The sequence below is a fragment of the Brachypodium distachyon genome, chromosome 5, assembly GCF_000005505.3.
Source record: "Brachypodium distachyon strain Bd21 chromosome 5, Brachypodium_distachyon_v3.0, whole genome shotgun sequence".
Lineage (NCBI taxonomy): Eukaryota > Viridiplantae > Streptophyta > Magnoliopsida > Poales > Poaceae > Brachypodium > Brachypodium distachyon.
This window is the reverse complement of record NC_016135.3, coordinates 25,540,014-25,564,972: the sequence shown is the minus strand read 5'-3', so window position 1 is coordinate 25,564,972 and position 24,959 is coordinate 25,540,014. Positions and strand designations below refer to the sequence as shown.

The following is a 24,959-nucleotide window of genomic DNA, read 5'->3' as shown; positions in this document are numbered from 1 at the left end:
GGACTCACATTCGTAAAGAGGTAGATAGGGGCCGCGATAGGATGGCTCCAAGAACGGGCGTCACGGGGAGCGGTAGAATACAAAGCACGAGCAGAGCAGAGCACAGTGAAAGCAAGCAAGCAGACGGAAGGAAGGCCGGCCGGACGGGGCCGTGGAAAAACAAAGGCCGTCCCTCTCACGGAGTTTTGTACTGCCCGCGCTCACGGAACCAGCTCATACACACCCACACGCTCACGCTCCCCCCCCCCCTCTATATATCGGCACCGCTAGTGCCAGTACCACGGAGGTGGCCGAGACCGAGAAACAGGCAGGAGCCGGACGAGCTCGCGAAAGCAATGGCCATGGCGGCGCCTCATCCGTTCCAGGCCGTGCTCATGCCCCTGGCCCTGTCTCTATCCCTTGCGCTGTTATGCAGCAGCAATGTGGCGCGCGCGCAGACGCCGGTGTTCGCGTGCGACGCGGCAAACTCGACCGTGGCCGGGTACGCGTTCTGCGACCGGGCCAAGTCGGCTTCGGCGCGCGCCGCCGACCTGGTGTCCCGGCTGACGCTGGCGGACAAGGTCGGGTTCCTGGTGAACAAGCAGCCGGCTTTGGCCAGGCTCGGCATCCCGGCCTACGAGTGGTGGTCCGAGGCGCTGCACGGCGTGTCCTACGTCGGCCCCGGCACGCGGTTCTCGCCGCTCGTCCCGGGCGCCACCAGCTTCCCGCAGCCCATCCTCACCGCCGCCTCCTTCAACGCCTCCCTCTTCCGCGCCATCGGCGAGGTACGTTAAGACAGAGCCTTTGCTTGTTTCTTTCTTTTTTTCTGCTCTGTTTCAAAGTTCAGAGTGTTTCGGGTGATCTCCATTGCCGGCAAAAGATGCGAGCTTTTGCTTTTGCCTACTCCCCCCGCGCCCGCATTGGGCGATTGGTGGGTGGATTGGGGAAGGGAGATTCGATCGGGGCAAGTAGCGTCAGAGAATGTTGTGCCTTCCTTTGCTTTTTTTTCATGCTTTCCTTTTCGTTTCCGTTCGTTCGTTCGTTCATGCGGCGGGGCAGGGGCAGGGGGAAGCGCGGGTGCATTGGATACGCGAAATGGGCCTGTGGCTCCTTTCCGTCGGCCGGCGGCTTTTGGGCATCCGCATTGAACACCGCCTGCTCCTACTGCAAATGCAAAGCTATCCCGGGTTAAAAAGAAGCGCCGTAGTAGTAACAAATTGTAATTTTCGCATAGTAGGTTCTAGCTGGCTAGACAGCAGTATGTACAGCATAGGAGTATGCATTCCTTTTTGCTTCTTCCGAGTATGATAGAGTAGTTTCATATGTAGCACATTTTTCCGTTTTTCTCAACTGGAAGTTGCACAAAATTTACTCGCTTTCTAAAACGGCAAATCGACGGCGACACGTGGGCAACACAAAAGGTAAAGAAAAGGAGCCTGCCTGCTCCTCCAATACACGAACGAACAGATGATAGCCACTGACAGCAATGGATTTCAGTCAGGAGTAGTATTTTACACGTCACGCACCGTTCTGCCTCTCATTAAACCAGAAAAAAAAAGAGATGCCGATGCAGCTCCACGGGCGTGTCTGAACATAATTAGCATGGTTCTCCTACATCATTAGTACTGTACTGCATATGCATTTCTCATACACAAGCAGCAGTAGATCACGAAGAGCAGTAGCCATAAGTAGTCTAATCCCGAAAATGTGAAAACGGCAAAGCACACGAGGTCCCGCGCCGTCCGCGAATTACGACGCGACATGGGTGTCACGGGGAATTTGTACGCACGCAGCAGCCAAGTTGGCTTCCAGCGGCAGCAGGCTGACATGCTGGGACCCACACTGGAGCCTTTCAATCCAGTACTTTATCTTCCGCACATGATATTCTTGAAAACCATTGACATTGCATAGTACTGTCAGTAAATATCGGGTTAGTCCAGGGATCTCTTCGTCTCCACAAGACCACACACACAGCGTTCCTCCATGTGTGCGTACAAGACCAATGAGACCATGCACATGTTTTCTTTTCTGCACCAGTACCCGAGATGATACTGTCTCGTGGGTTGCATCAATTGGAGGCTATGGCTAGCAACATCTCCCCTCGATCTTCCTGTCAAGAACAAAGCAAAACCCTTTTTCCCTTTTCTTTCCCAGGCCACTTCTTCGTCCTCCTGCCATCCCATCTGTTGAGGCGTCCTTGTCTCATGGGAATTAATTCAGAAGCTGGTGTCCGAAAAGCAGCCGGTCCATGACACTCTGATCGCACACCTAGTAAAACTTGGTCCCTCTTCGCCCCCATGAAGCTCTTTTTCAAAGTGCAAATCATCGTCGTCTCTCCACCGTCAGCTAGCCCTTGTCCTCGTCGAGTTTGGAAAAAATAAAGTGGCATTCCAACAACTCGCAATTGGCAGTGCATTTCGTGCGGCGGCCTGAATTTGGTTGCACCTGGGAAGAGAGTTCAGACTTCAGAGAAGTAAAATGTGCCGCAGTGAACTTGACCCGTCAGTGGATTCCTGTTGTTGAGGAGTTGAACTGCCTCTGCCTACCGATGGGCCGTATCGAGGAGCTCGTAAGTCGCGAGAATCCAGCAGGCACTGACCTCTTCACAGACTCTTGTCTGGCATCTTTTTTCTTCGGTTGCACCTACCGTATCATCTTGTACCACTGCTTTGCTTGACACCACCAATCTCCAACAAATGCCCACCAGTACTGCCACCGGTGTCCAATGCACAGTAAAAACAAGCCTGCACGCATGGCCATTGTCCAAATTTCTGACAGTAAACATTATGGTGACCTCTGATATAATTTAAATTTACTATTCTGACTGGGTTTTGTGGACTGAATTCTTTTTTTCAGGTGGTGTCGAACGAGGCGCGGGCGATGCACAACGTGGGGCTGGCGGGGCTGACGTTCTGGAGCCCCAACATCAACATCTTCCGGGACCCGCGTTGGGGCCGCGGGCAGGAGACCCCCGGCGAGGACCCGCTCCTGGCCAGCCGGTACGCCGTCGGCTACGTCTCCGGCCTCCAGGACGCCGGCGCCGACGCCGACGGGCCCCTCAAGGTCGCCGCCTGCTGCAAGCACTACACCGCCTACGACGTCGACAACTGGAAGGGCGTCGAGCGCTACACCTTCGACGCCAAGGTAATCTACTGGTTTAACCAAACTACATCGAAAAAAATATGTTAAACACTAGCTCTACTGTTCTAGCTTAGTGTACCTATTTGCATTGGTAGGCTGTCATGATTGGGTCGATGGGGACGTGAGCTGAGGTGGTATGGCGTAAATGAATGCCCTTGTGCTTTATTGCTTCTTGCTTGCCGTTTTGCACAAATTCAATGGACCCTGCCATCAGTGCCTTTGCAGCTTGCTGGGCTGCACCCTTCTCTGCACTAGAGACGAAAGCGCGTCGAGGACTGATCGAGCTGCTTTGATTGATCCATGTGTGGATGGACTGGACGGCCTACCTTTCGCTTTCGTTAGTTTAATCCATCTTCTTCATATAGATAGCCCCAAAAATTAATGTCAAGGTATCAGTGCCGTAGTGGATTGGATCCGCTTCTCGCATCGCAGAATGGCACCGACAGCAGCATGTAGTGGTCAAGTTAGCTATACGTGTTGTTTATTTCTCTTTGCTTAGTGCCGTGGCAGTAAAACTGTGCTTCTTGGATTGACAGTAACACGTCGGTTCCTAGTCCACACCTGAATACCTGATTACTAGATTGCAAATCTTGATTAGACGAGACAATGCTAACTTAAACGTGGAAGAGAGTACTACTTAAACAGATGATTAGGGAATGTCTGGACACATATACGGACTAGATAAAAGAACAAGTTGCGAGTTGTTAATTAATCACCTCAGATTCTGGTGGTTGCGGTTCCCATGAATGGCAGATCCCGGCCATGTCCATCGTCCGAAACGCATAAAACAATCTCCTGCCTTTGCACCTCGTTGGCAGCGTCCGGGAGCTCTTGTCCCAGATTCTCCACTTTCCTGTGCCGCAGAGAGTTCAGGGTACAGTAGTGCGCTACTATTATATGATCCTATTTCGAGCAAGGACAGAAACAAGAACAATATCTTCTTAGTTTAAAATTTCTTTGTTTTGTGCATGCTAAGATGATAAGATAAATCAATGCGGCGCATAATCAATCATGGGTACCGTATCAGATGAGTGTCGTGCATCTGAGCCTGCTTCAGTACTCAATTTTTGTGCCACTAGTGTTTTGTTGCACCATCATTGGGATTTAGTGACATTGTCAAACTATCTGTAGATCCTTACCACCATGAACTTTATTTTTCGAAAAGGAATGTAATCCCATGCCACCATGAACTGAAATGTGTAAAAATAGAAGAAATGTAGAAATCATGGCAGAAATGCGCACGCCTGTGACAATTTTTGTTGTGTGTTGCAAATTCAGGTGTCGCAGCAGGACCTTGATGACACATTCCAGCCGCCATTCAAGAGCTGCGTGATCGACGGGAAGGTGGCCAGCGTCATGTGCTCCTACAACAAGGTCAATGGGAAGCCCACCTGCGCCGACAAGGATCTCCTCTCTGGAGTCATCAGAGGGGACTGGAAGCTCAACGGGTCAGCCAGTCTCATCTCTCACCATATACTCCTTAATTTCACCATACCTTCTGCAGCTACGCATAATGCAAAATTTTGCAGATGGTGCACTGGATAATTTTCCAAAAACTAGTTTCAGAGATGTACATTCTGATGGTTATCCTCTGTGGTTCTTGCTGCAGATACATCGTGTCGGATTGCGACTCCGTCGACGTGCTGTACTCTCAGCAGCACTACACCAAGACACCCGAGGAGGCCGCAGCCATCACCATCAAATCAGGTACGTTCATCTGTCACAACGCACATGTAACTGTGCAACTGCATACCCAAATGTAGTACAGATAGATGGTGTGCAGTTGCAGGATTTGATCGCGTAACAGGTTTTGATTAGACTGTTCACACTTACAGGCCGCAGCCATCTTTTATCTTTGAATCATCAAATGATGGTTCATGATTTATTGGCGCAAGCGACGCCTAGTAGCTAGGCAATCAGTATTGGTCGATATTAGCTGTATCCATCCAGTTGGTAGGACGTCTGGTATAATTGGTGGGGTCTTGGCAACATGGTTTTAGGCTTAAGAGATCTGACGAAATTACTCCTGGTCAATTATCAGCTAGTACTGTTTTAGCAGATCTAGCTTTTGAGTAGTTCAGATCATCCATGCCCCCTAAAAAATCGCAATTATATCTTGCTCAAGTGTGTAACGTAATGTTATCACAGGGGGGTGGGGGGGTGGGGGGGGGGGCATCCCCACCGGAATAGCATCAAAGAGAAAGTACATGGATTGAGAGCCGTGAGGATAGGTAGTCACGCCAAGTATTTTCGTAACCGATGGGACCATAGTGTAAAGTCTTCTAGTATGTTCCTAGTTATTACAACGGGGGGGAGTGAAATATGGCGAAAGAGCACGCTGTTTCTTGAATCCCAGATCTTCCATAGGATTGTCAGGACCACTGATGGCCATAGGGAGGAGGCAGCGGCCAGAGGTCGCCTGAGGAGGGGACGATCCCTACGTGTTGCCAGATCCTTCGGCTGAACATGCAGTGGTAGAACAAATGTGTTTTCGTTTCAGCTTCGAGATTGCAGCGAGGACATAAAGCATCGGTGATGATGTGCTTCTTGAGCAGGTTTGATCTGGTGTTGAGTCGATCCCTGTAGAATAGCCATCCAAAGATCTTGACCTTCATGGGGACATGGTAGTGCCAAATGGCTTCAGAAATTGGATCGTGAGCTCCTTGAGAGAGTAGCTGATAGGCATGTTTGGTGTCAAAGGGGAGCCCTGATAGTAGAGTGTGTAACGTAATGTAGTACTCCTACAAGCTTGTATTGCTTGTCCATTCCATATCTGATATTTTACTTCTGGCCATTGTTTGTTAGTAGAAATCAAAAGCAAAATGTAATATTTTGAGGAACAGACCTGTTGATACCCTATTTGTTTTCATGAAATTTAAAAGTATTGTGTTGTACGAACTACAATCTCTAGATTCTCACGTTTACATGCCTGACATTGCCAAATTGCTGCGGCAGGGCTGGACCTGAACTGTGGCGACTTCCTGGCGAAGCACACGGTGGCGGCAGTGCAGGCCGGCAATCTGTCAGAGTCCGACGTTGACAGGGCCATCACCAACAACTTCATCATGCTGATGCGTCTGGGCTTCTTCGACGGCGACCCGAGGAAGCTCGCCTACGGCAGCCTCGGCCCCAAGGACGTGTGCACGTCTTCAAACCAGGAGCTGGCCCGGGAGACGGCGCGCCAGGGCATCGTGCTCCTCAAGAACGACGGCGCGCTCCCACTCTCCGCCAAGTCCATCAAGTCCATGGCCGTCATCGGCCCAAACGCCAATGCCAGCTTCACCATGATCGGCAACTACGAAGGTATCAGATTTCTCACTGCTGGTCCATGAACTTCATTTTGATCAGTTCAGGAAAAAGAGTTGTGGACTAACTGTTTTGTGCACTGACAATACCATCAGGCACGCCGTGCAAGTACACGACACCGCTCCACGGCCTGGGCAACAACGTCGCCACAGTGTACCAGCCGGGCTGCAGCAATGTCGGTTGCAGCGGCAACAGCCTCCAGCTCAGTGCTGCCACGGCGGCCGCAGCCAGTGCCGACGTGACGGTGCTCGTCGTTGGTGCTGATCAGTCGATTGAGCGCGAGGCCCTGGACAGGACCAGCCTTCTCTTGCCAGGCCAACAGCCTGACCTCATCTCTGCTGTGGCCAATGCTTCCAAGGGACATGTCATCCTTGTTGTCATGTCCGGCGGGCCGTTCGACATCTCGTTTGCCAAGGCCAGCGACAAGATCTCCGCCATCCTTTGGGTGGGATACCCCGGCGAAGCCGGTGGTGCCGCCATCGCCGACATTATCTTCGGCAAGTACAATCCAAGTAAGTGCATCATCACCTGCATTGTTGTTTCTCAAGTACTCCACTTTGGGCCTTTGGCATCACATAATGCCAACTGGTCTCTAACTCTGAGCACTCTGTTTCATCATGATCTCAGGTGGAAGGCTGCCAGTGACATGGTACCCGGCGTCATTCGCCGACAAGGTCCCGATGACTGACATGCGCATGCGGCCAGACAATTCAACCGGCTACCCTGGCCGGACGTACCGGTTCTACACGGGCGAAACGGTGTTCGCATTCGGTGACGGGCTGAGCTACACAACAATGTCGCACAACCTCGTAGCAGCTCCGCCATCGGAGGTGTCCATGCAGCTGGCCGAAGGCCACGCGTGCCACACCAAGGAGTGCGCGTCGGTGGAGGCGGCGGGCGACCACTGCGAGGGCATGGCGTTCGAGGTGCGCCTCCGGGTGCACAACACCGGCGAGATGGCCGGGGCGCACACGGTGCTCCTGTTCTCGTCGCCGCCGGCGGTGCACAACGCGCCGGCGAAGCACCTGCTCGGGTTCGAGAAGCTGAACTTGGAGCCCGGGCAGGCCGGCGTGGCGGCGTTCAAGGTGGACGTGTGCAAGGACCTGAGCGTGGTGGACGAGCTGGGGAACCGTAAGGTGGCTCTCGGCGGCCACACGCTGCACGTCGGCGACCTCAAGCACACGCTCAACTTGGGAGTCTGAGCGGGCGAGAAGAAGGGTAGTCAGGATTTTCACAATTTGTCATTTGATAGGGGATCACGGAACCGATGGATCATGGGGGGAATGGTTCGTTGGAATTGGTTGAGGGAGGTGAAGAAATAAGTGGCTCCCCGTTGGGAACAAAAAATTGGATCCACGGGGAGCTCTGGGAAAGGGGGGGAGGAGTGTTCTGTTGCCTTTGTTGGATTTGATTTGATTTATTTGGAGGGCGGATCTGCAAAGTGTAATTGATTTGGAAGGGAGAATAGCTCATTTCATCCGTTCACTTCAGTTCGATTCGATTCCATATGTTCAGCTCCTTTCACAAAACTAGAAAATTGTTCCGCGACATGTTGCTCTCGAGATATGCTTTGGAACATAGAAAGGAAGAGTATAAAAAGTAAACAGATTCGAATACTTGATCTCTCAGGTTGAATAAGGGCCGTCCGAGTCCCCGTTCCCGCCGCTGCCGGCCACCGTTGCTTCAGATAGCTTCACGCAACCCAGAAATGAAAAAAGAAAGAAAAGAAAAATAGAAGGGGTGCACGCTGCCAACAACACGCGGGGATGAGATCAGCCCACGAAGCCCAGCAACTCAGCTCTCCACCCTTTGTACGGGTGGGCCGGTTTTGCCGTCCACGACAGAATATGTGGAAGTTCATGAAGTCGTAGAGAAAAATGATCGAACTTTGGAGCACATCTGCACATGAATGAGCCTACTATATTATTTCACCGTGTGCAAAACCAAACCAAGAACCGAAAACCGGAATACAATAATCAAAACCAACCGAAATTTCGGTTTTCCCGGTTTTCATGTTCGGTTTTAAGGAACACTAACAGTTTAGTTTTCGGTTTAAACCGAAAACTGTTCGTTCCAAAATAAATGACGTGCCAAAATAAGTGACGTGCCATGTCACTTATTTCAGGATGCATGGAGTAGATAGTAATAGATATTTTCTACTTTTGCATGAAGATTTGTCAGGTCTTCCATGTTAAAGAAGTCATTTGTCCTTGGGGAAGAAGATGTCGGGAGTATGTCTGATCCTGAGACACGCATGGCCGCATGGGCATCCTGGCCCGAAGCCTTACGTCTCACCCTGTGCAAAACCCAACAGAGAACCCGTATAAATACCAAAACCGAACCGAAATTTGTTTTCCCGGTTTTCGGGTACGGTTTTAAGGAACGGTAACCGTTTAGTTTTAGTTTTTTTCGGGTTAGAAACTGAAAATCGTTCAGTTAAACCCAATTAACTGAATCCCACTGCACCGAACGAAAATATGTTGCTAACTGGAGATCTTCATGTTCTAGCATCTTGCTCGCCATGATGCATTTGGTACTGCATGACGTGACTAGTACTACACATAGTCTAGCATCTTGCTTGATTGCTTGGCTTGAGTTACATGAGTAGCACGCCTAATACGTGTAAACAGTCTTGCTTGATTGCGTGTCTTCCAAGTACAGAATATTGAACTATCATTCCGTGGTTTTGTGTTGAAACATGTGCACCAAAATGTGTTTGTTGTTCAAAAATTCGCTTCGACTATAATTAATTCGGTTATAACCGAAACCAAAAAACCGAACGCCAATCCTGAATATTATCATATCACTCAACTTATACAATTCTGGAAGCAAGTGTCGTCGTAGATTAATATCTGTTGCTGATGCTATACGGCCTATTGTTTTTGCCACGACGGTTCATTATTGGTTTGATGTTGATGACAGCCGGGGCTTTCCGGGAAACACGACGGTACCGCACGAAAAAAATAAAATCCTATACGACCTTTGCATGGACGACCCAGATCCCTTGAATTGTGCTAAAATCCCAACTGCACTTGTTGGTTCCATCAAAATAAATCGTGCGGTCAGTACAAGGGTCCAGCCATGGGTCTCCCGTACGGCACTACGGCCCCTCATGTTGCACAATCAAATATATTTCATTTCATACTCCAACTATACATATGTGTCCGTGTATACTAGTGCTGCTGTGGGCTGCCACTAATAAATTCATTCGTGACTCAAAAGGATAAGCTTGACCTTTGGATGCATATGTGGATACACCAAATTATGGTCAAAACTGTCCATGCGTACGACACACCTTCCCGTCGTCCACCGACGAATCTCCGTCATGTTTTAATATTGGGAGTGTCTATTTCTCAGTCGTCTAAGAAGTAGTTATTTCTCAGTCAACAATCGTAGCCATCTAATAAATATTTTCTTATCTTTCGGATTTACATTAATCTTACACGAATCTCGATGATTGAATCAAAATATTGTTATCATTGTTTAAGAAATAGTTATTTCTCAGTTGCCTAAGAAATAACAAACCATTTAATATTTGGTGGCTACTAGTGCAAGGATAACATGAGTACGCCACGATAAACATTTTCTAGTGACGTAAAGGAAAAGTTATATTGCTTTTGGTTTTTCTGTATTATCTTTGGGTCCCCAATTCTAAGAGAAACATTTTCTACTAATGTAGGATTATGGGCTTCTATATACCACAAACAAGTACCTAAGAAAAGCGCATGCAAGTCAATACTTTGATCTTCGTATATGCAGCTTCGGCCGGTCTACTTCAACGGGATAATGCGGAAGCTAGAGATCCATTCAAAGATCAAGATTCCCTGCCACTGATGCTTAACATACACCGACTAAAGCAACCTGACAAGAAAAGGTTGGTCTAGAAATGATCAATGTCACTATTTGATCAAGGCAAACTGGTCCTCTTTTGTGTGAACGACAGTTCCCTGCTGCAGTGACGGAGCTACATGTAGTTCGGAGAGGGAGAAGGTTTTTTTGTGTTAATTAGTCAAATTTAAGTTATATTTAGAAATTTAGTTATAAAAAGCCCTCCCAGCTGTAGTAGATCCATCCATGAATTTATCTTTTTGCCCTCAAACATTCTTGTCAAGCTCCGCCAGTCCTGGTGATCCTTTTCCCATGGGGCACAATGTGTGCTTGTTGTATCTTTGTGTTTCTCTCGGACTGTGTATTTTGTTTTTTAGTCTCTAAACTCTGTTTGAATTGGTCTGTAATAACTCTTCGGCGGTTTCTTCAATGAAAATTGACGGAACACCCATTGTTTTCAAAAGGAGAGATAGGAGAGATCTGATTATTTTTTATTTCAAGTCTAGATATAAACACATCTATGAATCTAAGTTGTGCTCTAGTTTCCTGGGAAGGGATTTGCTACGTTGACACGAAAACAAAATGCTATGAATTTATCTATCTAGAAGGTTCATACTTCATACACCCCATGTTCAGACGTTTTAGGGATTGGATTTTTTTTTTATGAAACAGCACATCGGGTTATTTATTGCCAAGGAGGTTGAGGGGGCCTCGCGGGACCTAAGAGAAAAGGCTTACAAAGGAGCAAGGGACGGGATATTGCTCAATCAAGATTGTGCTTAGCGTCTAAGCACTTCTTAGCTCTTGGATATACTTGCAAAATCCTTAACATTTACTGCCTCAACGGCGACAGAGAAACCGGAGCGAGAAATAGCAAGACCGTTTTACGTACTACAATACCGTGGCTGGCACATGAGTCGGCCTCCACACATTTGTGGTAGCCCATGCTTTACTTAAACTCAGCTAAGTTCGGCCATGAACCAAACTTATCCTACGCCTCACGTTAATCGGCGCAACAACCCGATGCATTGAGTCGAAATAAAAACAGCGTACATGATACCGACACATGGCAACTTTTCCAAGGCAAAAGATTCATGGGATCGGTCCGAACCCGGACACGACTGACATGGATGGATGGCTGGAACCATGGGACTGGACACGCTCCGTGCCAAAACCATGGGCACCTGGCTGGAGTCTCCACTCTCCACAGTCCGTGAGAGGAGGTGAGGAGGAGCACGGAAGCTTTTGGATGGACGGACGACTGGACGTCTGACGTCTCATCTCACCTCTGGCTGACTCCCGCGCACTTGTGCAAATCGCAGTCGCCCACCAACTCCCTTGGTCGCGTCCGTCCGTCCGTCAGGCGTAGAGTCGCGAGCGCGGTAACCAACCCGGCCCGAGAGGCCCCCACCCGACCAACCCCCTCCGGATTGGGGTTTCCCCGTATCCCGTGGACAACGGCGGTGACACCTTGTTCTTTCTTGGTGGAGGTGGTCAGGCATGAGATCGGCAGATCATTACTAGTAGCAGGTCTTTTTTGCCAAAAGCATTCTACCCTTCTCGGTGGAGATGCAAAGAAATTAGTACAAGCGTTCATTAGCCATTAGTGCGTCTTGCGAGAAGATTGACGTCTGGATTGAAGGTCGGCTGAGTCTTTGGTCAGTTCGTGGAAGTCTTCATGTTTTTTCTGTGCGCGCGCGTGTGTGGTAAAAAGAAGTCTTGAGGTTATTTCTGCACCTAACATCGATCATGCGCAAAATTACTCAGCGTATGGGACGTATTTTCTGCTGGCGTATGGTAGTTTAACTATCTTCTCACAGAATCACAGGTTCGAAAGTGTTTACAAAGCAGAGAAGAGGCAACTGAGTTATTGTGAACCAACCGTTACGTGCAAAGACGATGCTCCTTGTCTCCTCGATCCGACGAGCTTGCGGCGTCAGCATGAAGCAAAAGAGTACTTCAGTCCCTTTCTTGTGCGAATTACTGGAAAGTGGCTGGGCTTCTCGACAAAAGAACCCACACAGCTTTGAAAACCGTATATAAAAGCCTCGCAAGACAAGACAACCATCTCCCCTCGTCTTTCGCACGGCCCAGGATACACGATTTCCTCCTCCTCCCCCGCCGGCAGGCCACCGCCGTGTTTCTCCGTTGGCGATGGCCGGCCCCATATCCTGCCTAGCCTCCACCAGTTAACCACGAATGATACAAACAACTCTCGTTTCGTGCAGTCAGTCGAGCAAGTCCCAGGTCTCCCGGCCGGCGCCTCGGACCGAGGGGAGATGGACGCCAGTGTGGGTCTCCGGGCGACGCCCCGTGCCTCCTCCTGGGCCGGACAACATAAGCCGCACGGCGCCTTCTTCTCCGGGAGAGTCCCGGCGAGTCTCACGTCGGAGAAGCCGGCGCAGCGGCCGCTGGTTTTGGGCTCCGGCACGCCGATGAGGAGCATGGAACCGGTCCGTGGAGCCAGATTCAAGGGCCTTTGTTGCAAGAAATCGGCAGGTACGTAACTCGTTTTCTTCTCGGGGCCAACTCGATCGATCGGTGCAGTGCAGGACAACTTAACTAAGGTAGTCTTGTAAGATGATCTGCATATATCAACGAGACAACGACCGACGTGACGCTTTGTTTAGCATTCAAGTGGGTTGTGATGATTTCAGTTGCTTGTACAGTTGAGGTCGTGCCATGCCAGCTGTAGCTTTTTAAAAAAATCAAGTTGCGAACGGATATGGTATTGTATTCGAAGTTTTGAACAACAAAATTATCTAAAAAAATCAAGTTGCGAACGAAAATTGAAAGGATTTTTTTTTGAATAACAAAATTATCTAAGTTTATTCTGGTTTCACAACAAACAGGCTAATATTTTTTCAACAATCTTTTCTAAAAAAAAAAGCACGGGAGCTTGTGTTGTACTCCCTCCGTTTCATAATTCTTGTCAAAATATTACATGTATCTAGACGCTTTTTAGAATAGATACATTCATTTTTTTTTATAAATTTGGGACAAGAATTATGGAACGGAGGTAATACTTTTTTTTTCCTTCTTCAGGAAACACCTGAGTATGCCAGTTTAGATACCGTTGTAAGATCGGTGAGCTTTGGTCATTACGGGTTTTGTGTGAAAGAGCTGACCTGCAGCAAATGATGTGCGCTTTTCGCATGACACGCTTCATAAATCATATAAGAGCCAGGGGAATTGAAGAGGCAGACAAGAAAGTTGGGACGCCATGGATATGAGGATTCCGTCAGAATTTCATAAAGGGTCTGGAATAGTGGTGTAATTAGTATTATTAGCTAGGACTATACCTGGGCATGGATGGCCCGGCCCAAGCCTGACATTCCGGGCCGGGCTCAGGCCTCAATTTCCAGTCCAAGCCCGGCCCGAAAGCCCAAAAAACCGAAATGACCAAAAAAAGTATTTTTAGGAAAAATAGGTATAAAAATTATTTATTTATTCCGAAAATAATTATTTAATGCTTAAATAGCCTATTTTCGGGGTTTCAGGCCGGGCTCGGGCTTCAAAAAAAGTATTTTTAGGAAAAATAGGTATAAAAATTATTTATTTATTCCGAAAATAATTATTTAATGCTTAAATAGCCTATTTTCGGGGTTTCAGGCCGGGCTCGGGCTTCAGGTTTGACCGTCAGGCTTTTATGAAGCCCGGCCCGAGGTTTGCCCAGGTATAGCTGGGACCTTTTTGTTCCCCATCAGTCATCAGCTGCAAGTGAGAAGAAGCATCATACGTCCCTGAGCCATAAAGATTTTGTGTGTAAATATTTGTCTGTAACGCCCCCCCGGCATCAGTCTTTTCGGCTGACACTGATAGGTTCTAGGCTGCCCGCCAGTGGTGTCAGCAAAGAGTGTTTTTCCAGTAATGCACCTATGATATGTGTTTTTCGGTGCTAACTATTCCTGTATGAATCACAAAGATTGATTCTGAACAGTTTGTCAAGACAATTCTTTACAACTATTATTATACTAGGATAAATTATACTATTATAGGAGTCGAGATAATTATATATCTGATCGATCATGTAATTGGAGGATTGTGACATCATACGCATGCATGATAGCAGGTACGGAGAAAGTCCATTATTCTGCTGATGAAGCTCTAATACTAAAGGTCAGGAAATAATGTAATGATGTTTTCCTGTACAAGTTTACATGGAGAAACTCATTCCAGTTTTGTGTTAATATAACTGATTGAATTCCCATGTTAACTGCAGCAAAAAGCAGAGGATGTGCTCCCTTGCTTGAATGACCGTTGTGTTTACCTAGTTGGTTAGCTCTTACCCCCACATCAGCTCTATGCTTGAGTAAATTCTGTTATATTGTGTTGTTAATCTGATATTTACCTACATTTATATATAGGAATGATGGGTTCTGGCAAAACTACAGTTGGGAAGATCATAGCTGAAGTATTAGGCTATTCATTCTTTGACAGGTTTGGGTTTCTCTCTGATAAGTAACTGCAGCAATTGGATTTCTCTCTGATAACTAACGCAGCAACTAAAAAATGCCAACCAAGATGGTCATTGAATACCTTTTGTTGATCATGGTTTAGTAATGTTACCGGTAACTGTTTTCCTTTTGCAGCGATAAGTTGGTTGAGCAGGCTGTTGGTATATCTTCTGTTGCTGAGATTTTTCAGGTCCACAGTGAAGCATTCTTCAGAGATAACGAGGTGTGTGCTTATTTCTCTTGGAGACGATAGGGCATAACTCTATTTCTTCTCTAGTGAAGATAGAAACTGCTCAAAAAGTCCTACACGATATTCTTTTCTCTGCTGCATGATGTAATTTATCTTTCTCCACTTCAGATTTGCATGATTAACATGTTAGTGGCCTAAAGTATTAAATCTCCTAAGTACCTGATAAGCAAGTTTTCTGATATCCACTTATTTGATCCGACTTCTCAAGAGTGAGGTGCTAAGGGATTTGTCATCAATGCATCGATTAGTTGTTGCAACTGGAGGTGGTGCTGTGATACGACCAATCAATTGGTACTGGAAGTGATAAACTAGCCTGAGTTGCTCTTCAAGGCAATGCTTACTAAGTTTACTGTGTGAAATTTGCAGGAGCTATATGAGGAAAGGGCTAACAATCTGGTTAGATGTCCCACTGGATGCGCTTGCAAGAAGGATTGCTGCAGTTGGAACAGCTTCTCGGCCCCTGTTGCATCAGGAATCTGGTGATACTTATGCAAAAGTAAGTTGCTACTTGCAACTGATGCACTATCATTTCTGCGGTTTGAGTTTCGCATGCAGACAGAGCTATTAACTTCTTGTTTTCTTATTCAGGCTTATGCAAAGCTTACAGCACTTCTTGAAAAAAGAATGGACTCATATGCTAATGCTGATGCTAGAGTTTCTCTTGAAAGTATGTTTCCTAGAGAGTTCATTAACACCGTTATACGTAATTTTGGTTTTCATTTAGTGCTTTACACTACTATAAAGGCCTAAAAGGCCCATCAATATGATGTTTCTAGCTCATATTCAGTTTCTAATCCATCACTTCACATTATTTGACTACAAGTACAATTATCCACGATGCAGATGTCGCATTCAAACATGGACATGATGATGTCAACGTACTTACACCAAGTGCCATTGCCATCGAGGTATTTCTGACTTGGTTGATTGATCTTTTGGACTTTACTGCCTGCAAATTTCTAACCTTCAACTCTTCCAGGCATTGCTAAAGATGGAGAGTTTTCTTACGGAGAAGGCCATGGTCAGAAACTGACAAGACCTCGATGGTTTAAAGGAACGACAACCTACAGTCCGTGTTCTTTGTGCTATATACACCTTTGCATAAGACATCTGTTTTAATATAGCCAGAGCTTGTTTGTTTATCATATATGATAGAGGATGACTTGAGTTTCTACTTGTGTGAATGAATATGTAAATAGTTCTCAATTAAGAGAATGTGTGTCTTGTCTTTTATCTTGTTGCAATAAGATATATGGGAATCGGGAGGAAATAGAGATATAGCCCGCTTAGTTATATACTTATATCTCTTTCTTGTACATTTTGAAACAACCATAATTTACAGGAATATTTTTTTAGGCGAACTGCACTTCTGCACTACTTCATTATAGCATAGATTTGAAAACAGAAGTTCATCAGTTACAGCATGTGGGCCTATGATGCCTCCCTTTCTTTCAAGACATATACATGTTCACTAAAAAATAATTTTGCATGCCGAAGTAATATCTACAATATAGTCATGGTTAAGCCAATAATTAGGTGGTGACCTCTATGATGATGCTACTGTATGAGAAACAAATCTCCTATACTTCTAGCAGTATTTCAAGGGACAGCTAAATAGTTCTTCGAAGTACAGTTTAAGAAAAACCTTACAGGAAGCAGAGATTGAAAACCTGTACCTTTAGGTTAACTTCATATGAACATTGTTCTGATGGTTCTTGCAACAGCACGGGATAAAACACGATTAGTTAAGTCCGCAGGCAGGAGGAGAAACTGCTGTTGGGACTCTGGTGGAAGCTGAGAATGATATGTGCAAAAATGAGTGTTAGCATGTCACACAGAATTTACAAACTATGGGCCACATGGATTTTTTATATATTATCTCATCCAACCTGCATGTTCCTTACCTCAGGAATGACAGAAAGAACTGGCAAAAACTCTGTAAGAGACCTCATTTCATATAACACAAGAGAAATATCATCTGTGCTATCATCTCCCTTCTCCCTAGTGCTGTCATATCCAGGAGCCTGTAGTTTTTTAATTAGAAACGGTACAAACAAAGGCTAAATACAAGTGGTACATCTTGCAATGTTAAATAGATCAGCTGACTTATTTTACACTTTCAGGAGTATTGATAATTCATAAGTGTGTTTTTACATGAATCATGTGAAGCCTTATCCTTAAGTAATCACTCAATATAGTGATCTTAGTCGATTAATAGTAGTAACGAGTACACTAGTGTTCCACTTGTTTAAATTTGCTATTAAAAGTGACGTTTTCAGAAACTGTGTTTGAACACCACGAGTTTGAGCTTGTTTTTATCAAGAAGATACATTCATTTTTATCAAGAAAATTTATGCCTAACCTGAATTATTTTGACATCTTGCAAGTCAGTCCAAGCTCAAAGATTACAGATCCATCATTGCAGCACATCAGTTGCTGTGATTGCCTACTCTAAGAAGCATCTTGTATGATTGCCTACTCTAACTAGCATCTTGTAAAGAGAACTGGGCATCGCTGAGTTGGCTAGAGGAGAACGTATTTTCCCAGCGCACCAGGTTCGATGCTTGTCCTCCCAGGTCCCAGTGCCTCACGGTAGATTCTTCTTGATTAAATAAAATGCCTCAGGCGCTAGGCCTGTAGGTTGAGTTTTTCATTTTTAACAAGCATGCTGTAAATATAACCTCCAGAGTTACCTTTTCAGTTGAACCCACAATTCAGCTGTGTGAAGTTTTATTCTCAACAAGCTTGCTTGGCTATGTAACATACTCGTCTACAAACTGGGACCATTTTATGCATTCCATCCACAAATAGTGAGAAGTGGTGTTCTGTTGAAAATTTTACTTACTGATGATGAATTTTCCTTCTGAGGAGCCTTGGATAAAAGTAGCAGAAGACGATATAGATTTCTCAAGTTAGTGACCTCCTCGTTGTTCAGTGAGGGTGATGGGGATGGTGCAAAGGGAAATCTGGAGACTGCAGCAGATGTCACAGAACTTAATGTGGCAACTCCAAGGGCATCTAGTCCCTGCAAACACTGAATACTTGAGAACACATGGCCATCAAATGATACCTATATATATAAGGAAAAGGTGTCCAATCTCATTTCAAGCAAAAAAATATGATGCCAGAGAGAAATCCTTATCTCCTAAAATAAATCAAAATTAACAGAAAGACATGAAGATAAACCATGAGGGGTACTATTTGCAACTCTATATTATTTGGAACATCCTAGCAAGGAAGCCGTTCATTGCTAGTTTGCTACCGACTAAAAAAATACAATCAAACTACATGTTTATAGTACTAAACATTTTATTGAATTATGGTGGTTCTCGGTGTATTCACAAAGTTCATGCTAGATAGTAACACAAAACAGATTTTAGGTGGATGATGAACAACTACATCTCAGTCTCAGATGTTGTTAGCAGACTGGACAGTTGATACAATCCTAAAATGAACGGGCCATACCATTCACCATCAATTGGTTTCTTTATAGTACTAGCGAAAGAATAGCATGCATGCCTAATTCGCAAACTTCATGACAATCTGTACAACTTCCCCGCACAACTTCTCTAATTTAAAACAAAGAATCTATGATCTGATAGCTACATCTCCGCTTGTCAGTATTAATGGCACATGAAGTGCATAGGTGAATCTTAAGTTGTTAGGTCTGTAGTCTTATCTATGTTAAACAGGAAACACACATGAACCAAAAAAAAATCTCTTGGACATTTTGCTCAAATACAATTTTACAGGCATCCTCATTCATTGGATACTCAATTTCTTTTTCCGGATAGTCGATACCGAAGCCGAAAAAACATAGAAAATGCGCATCTAACAAGCTAACTAACCTTAGCAATCTCCTGAAGAAGTAAATCTTTCACAAAGGCACCCTGGAAAGAGAATTTAATCTTGGCTGATCATCTCAGGAGTTTAATATCAAATAACTGTCAACCTAGTTCGGTTCTACCTGTTCAGTGAGTGTAAATGACAGGACTTGTTTAATTGCAAATCTTGAACTATAATTATCTTCTTGATTTCTGACTAAGGACTGTTCTGTTCTGGCCCGGAGCGACTGTAACAAGAAAACAGAAATAGTCATGCACCAAGAAGGTCGGAAGAGAGTTCATAAAACGGGTAAGAAGGCCCCAATGATTTGCCCAAAACTGGCTGGCTTGCACCCACATTCACAGAACATAACCAAATCACAGATAGAATTGGTCATAAGTCCAGAAATGTTTAGCTGCTTCCATATGTTTCAAAGGAAGCCTTACATCAATGTCAGGACAAGATCAACTGCATATGCATGTACATGCAAGGAAACAAACGAACCTCTGTTAACAAAGATTCCAAGCGATCAATCTGGAAAGTGCCATCCTGTAACACATTGTAGTTAAAGAGAACGTAAGGTGTTTGCTATAACTGGCAGCCTGGCAGGAGTTGTAGTAGAATGTTGAAAAGAAACCTGAACAAAATGATTCGCTAGCAACCTAATATGATCACATGATCTCGTCAACACATAATGGAAAACAGACCTTATAAAGTAGAGTGTACAACGTTGATCGAAGATTTGGTGAGCTGTCAGTGAGAACTTTTCTTGCAATCCATGGGTATGAACTGCTCAAGACTTTGTAGTTGGGATTGAAGCTGATCGCAATGCCTTCCAAGACGGCAAGGCTGAAAAACATATGCAGAGCCTCTCAAATGTAGAACATATAGACCATTTATAAACTAGGCACTGTAAATATAAAATGAACAATCAGCCTTTCGTCTTCTTGGTAAGCACTTTGCCAGTTTGTTCTCATTTATATAATGTAGTGACTAATAGCAAGACAATACCTACTGCGTGATGAAACAAATTATTACCTTCGAATTACAAGAGAGAAGTATGAAGGTATCTGAAACTTGAATTTGTACCTGAAATAAGGTTAGTTCTAGTTAATGGATCAAACTTATCGAGGGTTTGCACTAAATTACTTTTTGCATAAGGCTTTGTAAACTAAGGCAGTACATAGTTTGCCCAAGATTTCCTGACAGATCTCCAAAGCTTATATTTTGAACTCCTTTGTTAACAGCACTTTCAAATACACCTGGGAAATTTGGCAAACGCAAAGTACTGAGCGATATGCCAAATAAACATGTCCTATTATGCTATTATGCCATAATTTCTTAAAAATAACTACATTTCTAATATTTCGGAGATTCGTCTGGAAATGGAGTACCTGTCAATGCCTTTGTCACTTCATCTTTCTGAGCAGTTGCAGGAAGCAAACTGAAGAGATATTAAGACAGGTAAGATCTAGTTAGTTATGGTGATAACCAGCATAGAAGAAGAAAGTTACTTCTGAGAAGTGGCATCCAATTGAATTTACACAATTTCTGCAAGTTTTATGATGCCAATGTTTTTTCATACCCAAGAGTAATAAAATCTTTTGCTAAACCATCAAAATCTCGGTTAACAAGATGTAGACAAGCTTCAATAAATCCATCACGGAGTTCTTGTCGGAATTCTCCCATCATCCCAAAATCTACAAAGTGAATAGAGTGTTTCAATTAGCTAGATATGGCAAGTTTTGTGTAATTGGTGGAGACGTAAAGCAGTAAATTAGGGACCCAAAAGTTACAAAGATTTTAATGTGGGGTAACTTATATGTATAAATAGTACAATACCACAATTACCTAAGTATGCTAGTTTCCCATCAACTGTACGCAAAAGATTTCCAGGATGTGGGTCTGCATGATAAAATCCATAGTCCAAAAGCTGGGAAAGTGAACAGTACACTCCAACCTACAAGGTAGCAAATACCAGCACATCAGAACTAACTGGTCAATAGCGCTTAGTAGTCCAATATGACTTCATTTATTCAACTACTGAAACGGCCTGCTTTACCTCAACCAAATATTGATCTCTGACTTCTGATAACCTTTCCCCCTAAAAGACCACACTAAAGTAAGTCAACTAGTGATCTATGCAAAATTTTCATGTAGGATTGCTAGGAAGTAAACAAGACCATAGACTGCACCTCAACCCATTCCATGATAAGGACTCGTCTTCTCGTCTGTTCCAGATACATTTCTGGAACCAGCACATCTCTAAGTTTCCCGTATAATTCCCTGATGCAGAAAGGAAAATGCAAGAATGATATTGGCATCATAAGACGGACATCAAGCTTTTGTATTGTTCTTGTCACAAATACACAAAACTAGCTGAACCTCTAATTGAAAGATCAATCTATGTTTCATTTTTAATATAATTATACTGTCGGAGCCTCTCGTAAAGTTTTCCCATAAAAAAGACAAAAGAATCCTCAGTTCATTATTTACCCACCCTTGGAATATATTTCCATATTCTCAAATATATATTTACATGCTTAGTTGCAAAACTAACTCTAACAACAGTTGTCTTCAACAAATCTGGATATAACAGAGTACAAGCATTTTTAATATTACACTGGAATGGTTGGAGTGAAAAAATTGACCGAAAAACTGTAGGGTTGGCCCCGAAAGTAAATTTTATTTAAAAAAATATAAAAGCAAATAATTAAAAGGAAAAATGGAGGGAGAATGTACAACACAGGGGAGAAAAGAGGAGAGCACTACATGATCTGATAGAACGAGGCCTGAAGGGGAGCCTTTAAGCTCGTATTTCGTTCTGAGAGATAGCAGGAGATCATTTTTAAACATTTTTTCAAGAGAACGCAAAAGCTTTGTGTCTCGATGCATTGATTAGAAAGAAGGTTTTATACCTGCCCACAAGGGGCAACACCCGGAATACAACACGACACGTCTAGGGACCAGGGAGAAGCGTCCCGACGCTAACCGCCCCTGCTCTGACCCACAGGCGGGCATCCGCCTTGACCGAGTCAAGGAGGGAGGGCGATGCTAGGGTGGCATTGTCGAAGACGGCAGTGTTGCGGTGCTTCCAGATCCACCAAGCCGTCAGCAGGACGAGTGACGACGTGCCCTTCCGCGCAGGGGTAGGGCAGGTGTGGATGGTCTCCCGTCACCAATCCGCGAACATGACCCAAAAGGCCATCACTTTTAAACATAGCTAACCAACTTTAAACTAAGGAGAAACTCTCTCAAAACTCTTCGCGTTCCTTTGCTTCCATATGTTCCAGGTGGAAGCACCAAACGCCTCAAAGAAGAAAGGCTTGTTGAAGGAAGCCTTGGCCGTAAGCATAATATAATCTAATCCTAAGTCATAAACCAGTGGGAGCCCAATATTATTCCAGCAGGAGACACCGAAGCTGCTATTGACCAAGCCCTGGGACCCAATGGTTGGAGACTTGGAGTATTAAAACACAATCCTGGTTAATGGGTTCCTGGAGGTTTGTTCACATAACAGATATCTGTATGTGAGTAAACTTATTTTGTTCGAATTGTTGTGAAAATCTATATTTTTGCTGAAATGGTGTTCATATTATACTACGCAATTGAACAGTACTTTGGATCGTGAATGAAGAATGCAACCTGAACTTAAGTCCATTTCTCGCTTCTGCTCTGTAATCCATCTCCTGCATCAAATGCGATTACCTGTATTCAATGTGAAGCTCTAAGAATATGCACTTATTTTTTTAATCAGATAGCTAACATAGTCTTGCAAGTGACAGAAGCACAGACTTGCAGAAGCCCAGAATGACAACACTTTCCCGAATTCCGGATTCTTTGGACTTCAATTAATATGTTTTACTGGCTTCCCCTGATCCGTGACCAGTTTGGATGGTGCTTCCATAATAATTTTCTAGCAAACTGCTATCTTCTACAGAGTGTAATGAAACATACATAGAATCCTTTTAAATTGCCCTAATTGATGGTTATTTTCCATACATCTACCTGACATCATCTTATGCCGGCACCTTCATACACAATATGGCCAGATTGAGTATTTCATACTCATAGATGACATGAGTAGAAGTAAAAGAACAATAAATGCATATGTAAGTTTACCAAGAGATACTGTACGAACATGCATAGTAAAGTTACCCGAAATAGGCTTGATGCCCATTCGTCAAGCACAGCCTGCATGGTAACAAATAAATATGATTACAAACTAAGTAAAAATAAATATGATATAAGAAAAGGCAACACAATAAGACAGTTGAAAGTTCATTTTGAAAGGAGATTTTTCCCTTCTTGTTTTCATTTGGTTTGTCTCGTATCTTTAAAAGAGACAAACACGAGAATTAATAGGACTCTGGACTTACCTGAAGGTCTGTGTTCAGCTTGCGGGCCTTCCTGGCAACACCAGCAAGGAACCTCAAGATATAGATATCCAGGGAAATTGCGGCTTGAACTCCAGGCCTTTGTACTTTAACAGCAACAATCTTCCCGTTGGAACATAGTCTAGCCTGGTAAACCTATAACAGTAAGAATATAGCTGTCATATCATAAGAACAAGAACAACAGATAAAAATGCCATACACAGGAAGTAGGAACTTTTGTTTCACCAATAGGTCAAAATATCATGGTTAATTAGTACGGGAGTGAAATGTCATGAATTTTTAAATTTTGAGATTCTCAATGTCCCCATCCTACTGTTTATCTAAGAGCGGACATGTTAGGTCAAGATTTTGTTCATTTTCCTTTTAGCTGCTTCCAACTTCCTAATTATAAAAGTAGGACATTTTAATAGCTTTAGCGAAATGTATAGGCATAAAGAACACTGAGCATCAGGCAGTTGTGTTCAAAGTTTAAACATCAAAAGGGTGGATAGCTTTCATACAGTTGAACTCAGTTATGAAAAGTCCGAACACATGGCTGGAAACAGTCACGGGATATTGCTATGCTTATATTGAGCTAAAATTACAAAGGGCTCATCATTAAGTCATAACTCATAAGAGAAGGCAATTGAATCCTCAATACAATACAAAGTGATAGAAAAACAGACCTGCCCTAGAGATGCAGCGGCAACAGGCTCTGGTGATATTTCAGAGAAAATCATGTCCAGTGGCATCGCAAGCTCCTTTTCTATAATATTAAAAGCAACCTCAGTTGAAAATGGTGCTATACGGTCTTGAAGTAGTGAAAGTTGATCAAGGTATGCGGGAGGAATCACATCCTGCAGCAATTGAAACAAATATATTCATATCCATGGCCCATTAGCCAAAAATGATTTGCAGGAGAATACTCAAATCAGTGCTACTGTACAAAAATGATGTGCTAACTAGTCAGTTGACGGTTCACAATCTGCCATTCACCAAAACAACTAAGGTTTGATGTCCGATCACAACAGTGAAGATACAGAGCTACTTGAGTGGTGAAGCTCACCGGCCGTGACGAAACTGCTTGTGCAATCTTCACGAATGCCTGTCGTCAAAAGTGCAGCATCACGGACCCGTTAATCATGACGACATACATGCTGCCTACTGAACAAGCACATGCATAATCACACATTGGAAGATGAAGCATACCGGGCCAAGTTCCAGTAGTATCCTCCTAAGCTGAGCAGCCCTGATCTGAAATAGCAACACCATATCATCCCCTGAACCAAACAACGGCTAGGTAGTTAATCAAACAGCGACCGTGCGCCGCGCCGTGGACTAGACCTCGAACATGTCGTCCGCGCGCTCGTTGACGCTGTCGAGGTACCGCAGCGCGAACCAGCGGCCGAAGGAGGCCCCAATCTGCAGCGAGCGCCGGAGCACGAGGAGCGGCCTGCGGCGGTAGACGGCCGCGATGCCGTTGATATCGTACGCGGTGGGAAGCTCCCCCTCGGCGTTGGCCACGCCCGCCTCGAAGAGGTACCCGGAGCACCTGGTGAAGGCGTCCTCCTCGGAGCTACCGACGCTGGAGGCTGAAGCGCGAAGACGCGGCGGTCGTCGTCGGCGAGGCGGTGGTCTCCGCGCGGTGGGCTTCACCCGCAGGGCAGGTGCAGGGAGCGGGCGGAGCAGAAGCATATCGAGACGCGGAGGGTTTCGGGGGATTCGAATCGGGAGAGCCGGAGGAAAAACTGCCGGAGAAGATGAGGCGCCAAGGGAGAGTGGTTTCTAACGGCGTGA

General features: G+C 44.8%; 3 protein-coding genes across 6 annotated transcripts; 2 read left to right on the top strand and 1 right to left on the bottom strand.

Annotated features, from left to right (window-relative positions):
- The first annotated feature begins 254 nt into the window (after window positions 1-254).
- On the top strand, window positions 255-7,916 carry LOC100820868 (beta-D-xylosidase 4). Its single transcript, XM_003580604.4, has 7 exons — window positions 255-764; window positions 2,836-3,123; window positions 4,399-4,568; window positions 4,730-4,827; window positions 6,076-6,423; window positions 6,522-6,938; window positions 7,054-7,916. The coding sequence occupies exons 1-7, from the start codon at window positions 336-338 to the stop codon at window positions 7,626-7,628; spliced, it is 2,325 nt and encodes a 774-aa protein (XP_003580652.1). The 5' UTR covers window positions 255-335; the 3' UTR covers window positions 7,629-7,916.
- On the bottom strand, window positions 7,833-24,926 carry LOC100846369 (uncharacterized aarF domain-containing protein kinase At1g71810, chloroplastic). Of its 4 annotated transcripts, none has more exons than XM_014895841.2 (22): window positions 24,507-24,926; window positions 24,372-24,416; window positions 24,229-24,267; window positions 23,849-24,019; window positions 23,166-23,318; window positions 22,945-22,980; window positions 22,432-22,475; window positions 20,982-21,072; window positions 20,849-20,890; window positions 20,638-20,746; window positions 20,372-20,486; window positions 20,181-20,230; window positions 19,970-20,048; window positions 19,825-19,875; window positions 19,494-19,635; window positions 19,291-19,335; window positions 18,929-19,033; window positions 18,810-18,851; window positions 17,807-17,986; window positions 16,866-16,985; window positions 16,638-16,755; window positions 7,833-8,325 (listed from the first exon to the last, which is right to left on the bottom strand). In XM_014895841.2, the coding sequence occupies exons 1-21, from the start codon at window positions 24,855-24,857 to the stop codon at window positions 16,651-16,653; spliced, it is 2,115 nt and encodes a 704-aa protein (XP_014751327.1). In that variant the 5' UTR covers window positions 24,858-24,926; the 3' UTR covers window positions 7,833-8,325; window positions 16,638-16,650. The 4 variants fall into 4 exon arrangements, with proteins under 4 accessions (XP_014751327.1, XP_024311902.1, XP_003580650.1 ...); XM_024456134.1 differs by lacking the exon at window positions 7,833-8,325 and adding an exon at window positions 8,379-8,722; XM_010242203.3 differs by lacking the exon at window positions 7,833-8,325 and adding an exon at window positions 16,329-16,464.
- On the top strand, window positions 12,331-16,233 carry LOC100846674 (shikimate kinase 3, chloroplastic). Its single transcript, XM_010242201.3, has 10 exons — window positions 12,331-12,753; window positions 14,327-14,373; window positions 14,477-14,531; window positions 14,622-14,694; window positions 14,847-14,934; window positions 15,170-15,252; window positions 15,328-15,457; window positions 15,550-15,628; window positions 15,805-15,869; window positions 15,941-16,233. Exons 1-10 carry the CDS (start codon window positions 12,534-12,536, stop codon window positions 15,992-15,994), a joined length of 894 nt encoding a protein of 297 aa, XP_010240503.1. The 5' UTR covers window positions 12,331-12,533; the 3' UTR covers window positions 15,995-16,233.
- Window positions 24,927-24,959: the final 33 nt, after the last annotated feature.

What these genes read in the sequence shown, in the direction of transcription:
- LOC100820868 (XM_003580604.4), top strand. Translation starts at nt 336, where the DNA reads ATGGCCATGGCGGCGCCTCATCCGTTCCAGGCCGTGCTCATGCCCCTG. An exon ending in AGCCATCACCATCAAATCAG is followed by an intron (nt 4,828 to 6,075) that starts GTACGTTCATCT and finishes TTGCTGCGGCAG; the next exon opens with GGCTGGACCTGAACTGTGGC. An exon ending in CATGATCGGCAACTACGAAG is followed by an intron (nt 6,424 to 6,521) that starts GTATCAGATTTC and finishes CAATACCATCAG; the next exon opens with GCACGCCGTGCAAGTACACG.
- LOC100846674 (XM_010242201.3), top strand. Translation starts at nt 12,534, where the DNA reads ATGGACGCCAGTGTGGGTCTCCGGGCGACGCCCCGTGCCTCCTCCTGG. An exon ending in ATGAAGCTCTAATACTAAAG is followed by an intron (nt 14,374 to 14,476) that starts GTCAGGAAATAA and finishes TGTTAACTGCAG; the next exon opens with CAAAAAGCAGAGGATGTGCT. An exon ending in GTGATACGACCAATCAATTG is followed by an intron (nt 15,253 to 15,327) that starts GTACTGGAAGTG and finishes TGAAATTTGCAG; the next exon opens with GAGCTATATGAGGAAAGGGC.
- LOC100846369 (XM_014895841.2), bottom strand. Translation starts at nt 24,857, where the DNA reads ATGCTTCTGCTCCGCCCGCTCCCTGCACCTGCCCTGCGGGTGAAGCCC. An exon ending in AGTGACAAAGGCATTGACAG is followed by an intron (nt 20,049 to 20,180) that starts GTACTCCATTTC and finishes CAAATTTCCCAG; the next exon opens with GTGTATTTGAAAGTGCTGTT. An exon ending in AGAAGGAAAATTCATCATCA is followed by an intron (nt 16,986 to 17,806) that starts GTAAGTAAAATT and finishes AAAAAACTACAG; the next exon opens with GCTCCTGGATATGACAGCAC.